Here is an 11,979-nt window from a genome sequence, read left to right as displayed (position 1 = left end):
TGAAATCTAGGAAAGATCAGATTACTATAGTATGAAGAAAATATTTACTCAACTCAAAACAACCTATTGCATGTTTAAAACCAAATTAACAAATCTAAAATACCTGTTGAGTTCCCTACTGTTCATATTTTGGTACATGCTTACGAACTGTGCCTGAAATTACTAAATTTAAACACACTACTTACTTCAAATGCAAAGTACTCTCCCAGCTGAAAAAGTGGCACACTTATTTCTAAAACCTTTTTTTTTTTTAAACAGTAACTGTACAAAGTAATATTTGCAGAAACACCATAAAACTTCCATGTATTCATATACACAACATGCTTTCTGCAGCCCATCATCTTGCAAATAACTCATTACTATGGCTTATCCATGAACCAAATAGTTCTGTGCTAAATGTGTCGTTTTCTTTAATTTTAAAGAGCATAATCATCAGTAAACTAAAACTTTTCTAGTGTAGAGGAAAGGGGGAGAAGAATTTTGATACAACTTCTTCACCTTTTTCTCTGGTCTCTCACAAATTGTTCAGTTGTTTAATTTAAGGAAAGAATTCCATATGCCTTTCTAAAATGCTGGACTGATGACAACTATGAGATTTAAAAACCTGTTTATCACAGATGCTTACAATCTTTGCTATAATACTCTATATCAAGTCTCCAGACAAGAAAAGTCTAATATTACTAGAAGCTCACAGAAAAGAGGGAGAATAATCAGAGAATGCCTGAAATCATTAACTGCTTTTGAAAATACCTTAACACAAGAATATCTTGAATGCAGAGTATAATGGAATATCTAGAAACAAAACAAATGCAAACAACACAAATGAGCACTAATTTGGACCTCATGCAACTGAAAGCAACAGCCTTCCCTCAGCTGTGTAAAAAGATACAAGAAAAATATTTATCTGAGACCATTTTAACATGGTAAAGAGATGCTGCAACTTTACATACTTTTAAGTTTTAGGAGATACACTAAATACCAACTGTGCAGGCACAACATCCACATCTAGAAAATGCAGACTCAGTCAGTCTAAAGATAAAGCTTGATTCATCTATGAAAAGCATTACACGATGGGAGGACATGTGACAGGGAATTTGAACCAATGAGTCAGGTGATCCCAGATTCTGTGCAAGACTGAGACAATACGGACAAGATGTAAGAAAAGTCACCTCTCCCTTTGCAAGCTTTAAAAAAAAAAAAAATTGAACACAAAGTTTCACAAGAAAATGCTTGTAAAATTTCAGCCTAAGTATCTGTGTTTCAAACAAAATTCACTGGCTGTACAGTGCAGGCTCTAATCTTTTTTCCAGCCATCAAGTTATGTTAGAGTATAACTGAATTTTTTCCCGTGTAAGGATTTTGCTGTATTCTCTCATCTGTTTATTAAGATTGCAAAAGGGAAAAGGTTGTCTGGACAATTTTAAATGGTTAGGATTGTCACATAAAAATTGTGCTAAAGAGTGGTTTACCGTAAGTAAAAGCATGGCAAGTTCAACCCTGATTATCATTAATTCCATTTGAACTTGTTTCTGCATAAGTAAAAACAAGTGAGTGCATGAAGAATCAGGTTTGAATTTTAATAGCTCTCCATGAAGGTGAACCAACGAATTAATTTGATTTTGATTGAAAACAACAGAGATAAGGGGTTTTGCTTTTCATTTAAGGGACAGCAATGCCTTCTCAGGACTGCACACAGTGCAGGATTAGCTCCACTTTCAACTCAGTCTCCTACATCCTACTTCATTTATTTTACATATGTCCATTAAATTCCACTACAAAATCTAAAGATGATTGGCTGAGTCTCACAAAAATCACCTGTGTGTTTAGAATGGCTTTTGAAATTCTTCAGCCCCTGTGATAAAACCATATTCAAGTTTCCAGCCCATTGTTCCAACAGTCTGCTGCAGGTATATACAGAACTTTCAAAGCTCTAAATTAACAAACTACTGAACTGTTCGTTACCAAAAAGTAACACCCACTTTCTCTAAATAAACATTTAATGCAACAGGGTAAACCTTTCCAAAGCAGCAGCTTTGCTTACAAGTTCCAGCTCACTTGACCTGCAAGCAAAATCACTGAAAAGGTTTTTTTAAGACCTTTTCAAATTGCATTGAATGTGTTTTCCGAAAGGACTTTTAAAAAACTATGGGGAAAAACCACATAGTAGAGAAACAGGAAAATTATTAGGATATTGTTAAATTATCCTTAGAAATTGGAGTTAAGGCGATTTTTACAGAAGGAGCTCAGTGTTAGAATTGCCTAATAGTGCTGGAGATAGATTTATTTTCTGCCTCAGCAGGAGAAATATTTCCTTTCCCAGGCATTCTCTCAATAGAAACAGTAATATAATGGCAAATAAGATTTTCTTCCTTTCATTCTCTCTCCATTCAGAACTACAAAAGAGAAATAGCCTGTACCCGGCTCCAGAAACCTTTTAACTCTTGTGCTCCAGAGTGAAGTGCACACAGCAAACTGAGAAAGAAACCAAGGAAAGAGCTCACTTAAACAATGTGATAATAATCCAAACAGCCACCTGACAACTGAGTATCAAGGTGGGAAGAAGATACAGACAGTGATGTGTGGGAGAGCTTACTTTATAAACTTGCTTGGTTTTTAAACACATAAAGTCAGAATTACTTCTGATATTGCAAGCCAATTCTCTAGAACAGTGAGAAACATGACATCTGTGATAATTAAAGATGCCTGATGAGTGTGACACTGTTGAAGTGTTGTGGGATCAGAAGCACAAACTTGCTGGCAGAGCTGCTGCTAAAGTTCACATCGGATCACACAGAACCTGCTGCATCCTCAGCCCATAACACAGGGCCCATGAGGATCCATGGAAAACTGTCCCTGTCCCTTGCTAGATTTGTGCTCTTCTTGACTGCCACTGATAACAAGTGAGGTCTTTGTCAGAGATTTTATTACAAGACCTTTCAGGTCTTTGTCAGAGATTTTATTACAAGACCTATTGGATCAGGACAGTTGGCCGCTCCTATTCTAAGCCCAAACCAGATCATGACTTAATTTAGACAAGTCTTTGTAAGGAAGATAACCACGTTTTAAACAGAGCATTGCAAACTTCAACCACAAAAACAAACTATTTACAAAAAAAAAAAAAACAACCTCACAAGTTTATTAAAAATGCCTTTAGAAAATCATGGAGTACAGGCTTGAAAGCCATGGAAGATGAGAATTTCATAACAAAATAGGAAGAACTTGTCTATTCCAAAGGTGACTTGAAAAAAGGACCAGCCAATGAGGTACATGAAGGCTCCAAAGTCCATGACCAATTTCAATGGCCTTTGTATTACAGTTCAGTGTCACAGTTCTGTAACCACTGAATCATTTTACACATGGGTAAATATGAATAACTCCCATTTAGGATGCAGTACATAATGTAAAGGTAGGATGGAATGACAGTTACTAAAAGCATGTGTTTTCCCCACATGTTTTCCCCACATACTTTAGATTTTCTATTCTCTTTACATAACCTCTCTGCTCCTTTTTAAGCGATGTAGCTCTAAGCCTTCAGTACATTCCCTGAACAGCTCTGACATCTTTCAAAATGTAGGATGGTAGGAAGAGCTGTCTGCCCTTATGTATATATGCTGTTTGCAATAGCCTGGTTTACAGATTATTAAGATAATTATTAAGATAATGCTGAGAAATTTAATAAACCACTGGTTGATGATCTTCCGTTTGATGTCCTACAGAATTCCTGTGGGATTCAATTAGAAACAGGTAAATTCACTCAGAGTCTGGTTCCCCTGTGAAATACCTTCATGCTTGTACCCTCGATATTTCAGGCAGCTTCTAAAAGTCAAAAGATTAATTTTCTGTTCTAATTACTTGTTGGATGTAACAGACAAGCACTTTCCAAGCATTTATTAATCTGTGTGGCTTTGATCTAATACCCAAGAGCCATTTTATCTATGCTGTAATTTATTAACATACATAAATATACACTGTTCTTTCATGTGGTTCACAATATTGCATCTAAACACAAAAGGTATTTTGAAGGAGGAAACTCCTAGTTTCTTGTTTATACTGTGGAAGCACCCAACACCCCCCTTTTATCTGCACCAAAACATTGGGAGGTTTTAATTTCTGAATCTATTCCACTGATACAGAAAAATTTGTATTTTATAAAAATCCTCATACCAGACTCACATGTTATTTAGAAAAGCAGCAGCATTCCATCAAGCCCAGGGAAAACAGCTGCTTTTCAGAATAAACATTTTAAATATCCAAATCTGTGCCATTTTTTATTTTTTTGAACAAATTAACATTAATAAAATAGTACCAAGAACAATAAGGAGGAAGTAACAAATCCACAAGAATCAGGTTTGCATTATTTTGTTACACAAAACACACATCCAAGTTTCAGGCCCTGTCATGAACAAATGCCTTTGAATGCCCATTTCTCTGCACTTTATCCTGTATCAGAATGTAGCAAACATCCTTTCAAGCTTGCAACTTAATTTCTTGTCAAGTGAATGCGTTTTGTGAAATCAAACATGTAAAAGGACTTTTTTTTTTTAACTGAAGTTACACATATTTTGAGGTTTTGTGCCAAATTTTCTACATTCGACAATTTGGGCCTTCTCCAGCCCTTTTCATTGATGATGACTCTGTCTGTGAGGAGCTAAAAGTCATTCATACAGAACCAGAATAAAATCATTACTGAAAAGGTGTAGAAAACAGTGTTCTCACTGGACTGGAGCTGGGTGACACACAGTCGAGCAGAACTTGCCTCTGCTCCTTCAACAACTGCTTGAAGACTCAACAAATTGAGCCCACAAGTGGGAATCCTGTCCTGAACTTCAATTTTGTTAAGATATTTGCAGCTAAGTCATGAAAGCAAGGATTTATACTGGAAATCCAGCAAGAACTATCTACAAAGGTCTCACCACTAAGTAGAGAATGAGGGCTGAGAGGGAAAGACAAGTATGTGCTCCCAGAACAGAAGGAGGAATTTCCCCCTCCTAATAGCAAAGAAGGGGCTGTTGTGTTTCACCACCAAATTCCCCATTAATTTAATACCCTGGCTTTATTAATAAAAGTAAGGAATTAACTTTGAATAGATACAGATTAAGGCAAATACCCAGAATTAGGATGACCCTCTCGTTGGCTAATATGTAATGAAGAATGCACAACTCCTTTAAACAAAGTAAGAAATACACCACATATTGTTTATACCAAACACAGTTGGGGACGTGAGCCTTTCGCCTGGGAAAACCATCTTCAAAGTAGCAACTGTTTTCCCAGCTGTGAATACTCTTTCCTGGGAAATCTATTCGTACCATTACAAAAATAATTTTCAAAGGAATGTAAAATTATTCAGCCTAATCTATGCACATCCATATTTCAGACATTATTTTGTACCTCCTTAGACATGTCTGTTTACAAAAGGCCTACTATTCTCTATAAACACTACGTGGTGTCACAATTAAATTTACCTTTTTTTAAAAATAAATAAATGTCTTGTTAATTTAATAAAATAATTTAAAGCAACTCTATCAATATTCTGATGAAAAAGTGCTAGCAGGAAACAAAGGTTTCAGTCCCATAACCAGCTGCCCTCAAAGTTTGTTGTTTTGTGGTTGGTTGTTTTTTTAAATTTTCCTAATTTGAGAAATATTGCATAGATAAGAAAGCAGATAAGCCAAGTAAGATGACACAGAGTAAGTCATAAATGCCACATGGATTTAGAGCTTCATAATTATTTTCAACTATCAGAAGGCCATCGTAGAACAAGCCAATAAGGAGCCAACGGGCCAGCAAACTTGTGTCTTTGTGCAAGTAAAACAACCCCAAATAAACCAAGAATAAACATTCAACTGAAAGGCAGCCTAAAGCAAAGAGAAATAGGCCCAACATTTCAATTACAGACTGACCAAAACCAGCAGATTAATGAGACCACACTAATGTCCATCCTGACATTTATCTTGGCCATTTTGAGAAATAGCTCTCACCCTCCCCTTTATAACTGGAAAACTGCTTTCTGCTGATGTATCCTTCCATCAAGGCACAGGGGGAGATGCAGGGATAGGGGAAGATGAAAGATTATGTCATCTTCTCTTCATAACACGGACAAAACTCTATTTGCATGTTAAAGATATTCTAAAAATGGTAAAAAAAAAAAAGAACAAGACAAGATTCTTATTTTAGGAGGTTATGCTAAATAAAATTAACATTTTGAGATTTATTTTCCTTTTTTTTTCAATATTTAAGATTAGTGTTCTACATATTTCTTACAAAATAATTAAGGATTAAGCCACTACAGCAAAAGTACACGAGTGCAGGAAGAATGGACAGTGGAATTGAAATGCAAGCAGTTTCCAAAATATATTTTTAACGTATATAAGACACAGTTAGTACTGGTAGTCTGATAATCAGAAGACAACCCTGCAACATCACACTAAGTTGACTTAATGGCATTTCTTACGATGGGAAAATATAAACCGAGTTATTTTGATGGTTACAAGATAAGCTTCCCATTAATTAGAAAAATAAATTAAGAGAACACTAAAGGATTACTGAGTTTGTTTGCACATCATCCACAACTCATTATTTCAACAACAGACTTTGGGATGAATTAGTGGGTTGTCAAACAAATAAATACACTTTCTGATGATAGTTCTACAGCATCTGCTGGATCCGTTTGCATCGATGTCTGGTTTGCAGTCATTAAACATTCAAATCACTACCCTGGTTACCTGATTCCAAGCAGCATTAGAGATCATATCAAGGTAACATTCCTAGTTATTCCACCAAGCTCTTGCCAAAATACTTCCCTCCACAGCTTAAACATAATTTTATGGGCTTTTCCACTGCTACAAGCAAACATTGATTTTAAAGAATCATTGTTTCGTGGTTTGTTTTCCAGCCTAATAGTTCTATATTGCTCTTTATGACAACCTCCAAACAGTTGAACAGAAAAACCCCTTCCCTACAGATTTAGTCATTTTCCATTTAGTAAACAGATCTTACTGTTTGGGCACCTGCACACTCTGATGAAAGAAACACCATTTGTTTATTTGCCATTGTTTGTACTATCTGTATGGAATCTCAAAAATTAAATTCCTTTCCCACTGATCCTGCCTTTATCTGAGGAAAATGATTTCTCCTCCTCCAACCCTTTGCAATGCTGAATGTAACAAGGAAACACAAGGAAACACCCACTGGCTGTATGAGCATTACCTAAAGTACCCTTCAACCATGAACAAGGGGATTTGATTTATAAAGATAGATTGTCTCTTAGTCATTGTAGTTTTCCTGGAAGTTACAGTGTTTACTAGACTAAATTGGGAAGGAACAGGAAATTAATACTGTTTGCTATGGATTATGAATTATGAGTCTTGCCTAATAGATGTTCTACTCAGAAAGAGTTCCTTACTGTTTTGTAGTAAGCAACCAGTTCTGAAAACAGCAGAAACAAGATCTACCCGTAAATTACAAGATCATTTGATACATTAAGGTCATTCTGGGCAGAACTCAAAATGCCCTCCTAGAAAAAGCAGCCACATGTTGTTCCCTACCTACAGTGTTGCAACTGCTGCTTCACAACACTGAGGCAGCTCAAAGTCTGAAGGGTGAAGAAATCCATAACCAGAAGCAAGACAAGGGTAATTGCAAAGAAACATTTCTAACGCTTCTCTTATTTCAAGATGACACATTAACAATACCGTAAATATTTTTTTTTCAGAGAACTGAAACAAAATTAACTTGTCTCTGACAAGATCCATCAGGAAGTCGTTATTTAAGAAGCCAGTATTTAACTTCAAACCACCAGCCTGGAAGACACATTTTAAATCTCTTTTTTTTTATACCTATGTTATGTGACAATTCACGAGAATGAACTCAACTGTTACACTGTCTAACATATAAATATATTACTAAACTACAAAAATCATTAAAAACCACATAAAACAAATGTCCAGGCACTTAACAAAAGAAACGACAACATTTAAAATGTGTGGTTATTGCCAAGTTAAATAGAACAGTAACATTAGGAAAATCGGTCAGAAAAACCACAAGGCTGAATTAAGTTTTAAAATTTGTAATGCTCAGCTTCACCAGAGATGTGTCATTTAGAGCTGCGTGGTTCTAAGATCACTCATGAAAACATTTATATTGGTCTTGAATTGCTTATTGCTGTTTAATGTAAACAGAAGAAACTGAGTAGATGAAAGTCAATAAAACATCAAGATTACTCTGAAAGGTCAAGCTGTCCCAAGGAAAAATGCCTTAGTCTGAAGCTGGGAAGAATTTCTGAAACAAATTTCACGAAGGAATGATCAGCGTACAACTAAATCCAGACACTTTAAACACAGCTCAACTTGCCTGCAGGTCTATACCAAAATCAATTAGAGATTTGTATTTTCTACTTTGGAGACTAAATTTGTTGTACCACAATAGAAAAAAAAAAACTAAATCAGAGGAAAGTAAAGTGACTTAATGAATCAGTGTCCCACCAAAGCCTTTGACTTCTTTCTACCAAACATGAGACTCCTTAGGAAAAACTGGAGTCTACCCATCCTTACTTCAAAAATGCCCAGAAGAGTTTTCTTTAATTCAGTTACTGCACAAAAGTCACTCACAGCTCATCAGAATCCAGTTGTCACGATTCAGGAATTCCTGCAGATCTAGCAAAATTCCAACTTGTTTTAAAGTAACAGAAATAAAACTAAAGAAAGTAAGGCTGCAGAATAAACCCTCTCAGCAGTTGCCCTAATTATTTCTATTCCAAATTTCTTATGTGTGGAACCTTCCACACTAACTGAGCACATCACTGCAGGCCCAGAGCTCCTCCTGATCCTGCTGTACACACAAAGCAATTTTACCTTCTTTTCTACTACGTTTTCCATACTGACAAGGTTTGATGGCCAAAAGCACTTTAAAGCACCACTGCCAGTGTGTCTGAACCAAGATTTCACACAAAGCTGGGAGTATACACGCTGAGTAACAATCAAACTGGAAAGCAGCTTTCTTTAACCAATGAAATAAATTTGTGTAAGATCTGCCTCACTTTTTTCATTCTCAACAGTCACTTCAAATAAAAAAAAAAATAAATTGGTCTATTAACTTAGGCTTTTCTGCTATCAACAGTTATAGTTTATAAAGCTGATGCCAAGAAATGGCTTGTCATAGACCTTATATGGCATTCCCTTAAACTCACACTATATACATGTTCAAGCCACTCACTGGCATCAACTTTTATGATTCTAAGAACTGTTGTGCCTAGTGGTGTTCCCTGACATTAAGGACTCTTCTTTCCATTTAATATTTGCTCTTTCTCTCACAGTCTGCACAGCCCACAAGAGCTAATCTGTGTGCTCCAAGGACTTATCACCTGATATCAGATGGTCAAAAAAGGCCTCATTTGGCAGAGGCTTGAAGCCCATTTGGGATGTTTTGCAGTTTTACAGGAAATCATACAGGCAATAAAATATTCATTTTGATATTTCAATTTCACACGGTCTTATCCTGAAAAAACATTTTCAGTCAAACTAAATTATAGTACTGTGGATCTAAGGTCTATAATACACACTCTACAGAGGAAAAGAGATATTTTCCCTCTTATTAAGCTCTAAATACAAAAATTTTCTATTTTTGCTTTGATAAAGATGAAACCTTTCCCTACTTGAGAAATTACTGCTGACTGCAAAACTGCAAGACCTCTGAATAACTACTGCCAATAGGTTGGTTTTTCTTCTATTAAGCTTCACAAACCCTAAATGCAATACCTAGAGACACTCATGAATTCAAAAGTTCTTCAAAAACATTCTTGCCAACAAGCTTAAACAAAGTCTAATAACAAAATAAGTACTAACTTTCAGTTACATGATCTCCATTGAGCTGCACATCTCATGATAAATGAAGTAACAAGCTGTCACATGTATTTTATGTTAGGCCAGGAAACATGAGAGTTTTTAAGAACAGGGCTTCTTGAGGTGACCCTCGAGAATTCCTCAGGAAAAATCCTTTGCCTTTCCATCTCCACTTCTTGACAGTGCCAAACTGCCTCATATTTCTTTGATCCTCACTCTACATTAACCACTCAGAACAGCAGAACTGAATGGTCCTGTTTATGCACCACTGCCATCACAAAAAAAACCACCAAACATTACACAGCTCTGCTTAAATAATGTCTTGATATTGCTAATTGCAATCTCATAAAATTAATTCATAAAGTGTTCAGGAATACAAAGAGACTGCTGACACCTTCTGGCCACTTGACATTCTGTCCAAAAAAAAAAAAAAAAAAATCAAGAGGACTTCCAAGAAAACATCTTTCATGTTTTCCCAGCCACTCAGGATCACATGACACAGAAGCTGCGTCGATATTGCCATATGACAGTTGCTTGGTGCCACTTGGTTCCCCTTTCACCCACATTCTCTCACCCATTCTCTGTCTTTCACAGAAGCATCCAAAACAAACAGAGATCCCATCTGGCTTAGTTTACCTTTTCCTTTTAACTTTCACTCTAGGCATACTGCATCCAAGGAATTATTGCAACTGAATCAAACAGTACACTCAGGTTCAGTACTGAATATATAAAAAAATATATCCATATTTTACTGAATTAAACAGTCAAACCTGCAGATTTTGCTTCTGCTTCTTCTTCTTCTTCTTCACTGGTTCAGTTTCTGGTTCCAGCTCTTCCTTTTGGGCCACATGTTGCTTCAGCTTTTTTCTTTTTTCTGCCTTCTTTTCTTTTTTTTCTCCATTCATTTTCGGCATTCTGAAATAGAATTGTTCTGTAACAGAAACCACAACACTGCAATTAGAACCTTTGTTAATATTAAATGCCAGTCTCATACACAGACAGTTATACTATAATTACACTGGTATGAGAATTACTTGTGACTACTTAACTATGAAATGTATGTCTGGGCTGAATTTTGATTCATTTTAGAGATCTTTTCATGTTTCCTTTACGTTACAGTTAAGCTACTGTAAAACTCAAATGTCAGTCTCCTGTAGGAAACTCAGCACTTATTCTCCTCTGAGGCCTGGTTGTGGAAAATGCCTCACTGACCCTCCTGGTAGAAACCCCCCATAACTGATGCTGTGCTTTCTGCAGGTCATAATGCACCATATTAAATAGTTTGAATAACTGTCTACCTCACATAACACCAATCAAAACTCTCTCATCTCAACATACATTAGTGTGACTATCAGTCATCTCAATAAAATACATATGCGTGCATACACACATACAAGCAAAAATAAGCCTATGTGATCACTAAACAGTTTTAAGCCATCAGTTCTGTTTAAATTGCAAGCTTTACTATTTTCACACAGATTAATGTGGTAAAAAAATGCTTAAAGAATTGCCTCATTAGTTTTATTTTAATTTTACACTGGCATAAGGGTGAAGGCAAACAGGAGCTGCAGAAAACCCAGTTCTGAAACCAGGTCCAGTTGTAAGTCCACATAATTTCTCTGCGAGAAAATCTGATTTAAGTGGCTTTCCACAGCTGCCCCAACACCGTCACTTTCTGTTTAACAGCACAAAGGCAACTGTTGGCTCAATCACAAATATTTACCTTGAAACACGCTGACAGATAAAACAACCCACAAATATGCTTTGGCAGGTTCCCAATACAGCAGAACCCACCAAACGATGGGTTTGGCACCTCAGTTAGAGATACCAGGACCAGGCCAGGCATGGCCATGCCCTGGGCAGAAGGGCACCACACAGCCAGCACCCATCCGCTGGCTCCCCAACACACGACCCCAGGTTCACTTCCCAACACAGATCCCGGGATCGCTTCCCAGCCGGGATCCCTGGGTCTGCTTCCCAACACAGACCCCCCGGTTCACTTCTCAACCAGAACTGCTGTGTCTGCTTCCCAACACAGGACCCTGGGTCCGCTTCCCAACACAGGACCCTGGGTCCGCTTCCCAACACAGGACCCTGGGTCCGCTTCCCAACACAGGACCCTGGGTCCGCTTCCCAACACAGG

General features: G+C 36.9%; 1 protein-coding gene across 1 annotated transcript in view; it reads right to left on the bottom strand.

Moving 5' to 3' along the window:
• Positions 1 to 10,793, bottom strand: part of CUNH7orf50 (chromosome unknown C7orf50 homolog) — a 117,908-nt gene extending 107,115 nt beyond the window's left edge. Inside the window, exon 1 of the mRNA XM_017813362.1 lies at positions 10,607 to 10,793. Within this exon, the coding sequence (XP_017668851.1) occupies positions 10,607 to 10,750 (144 nt within the window). The 5' untranslated portion in view covers positions 10,751 to 10,793. The remainder of the gene's footprint in view (positions 1 to 10,606) is intronic.
• Between the last annotated feature and the right edge of the window lie 1,186 nt (positions 10,794 to 11,979).

This window comes from Lepidothrix coronata, unplaced genomic scaffold (genome assembly GCF_001604755.1).
Source record: "Lepidothrix coronata isolate B3197 unplaced genomic scaffold, Lepidothrix_coronata-1.0 Scaffold41, whole genome shotgun sequence".
Classification (NCBI taxonomy): domain Eukaryota; kingdom Metazoa; phylum Chordata; class Aves; order Passeriformes; family Pipridae; genus Lepidothrix; species Lepidothrix coronata.
The sequence above is the reverse complement of the archived record's forward strand: the minus strand, read 5'-3'. Positions and strand labels throughout refer to the sequence as shown.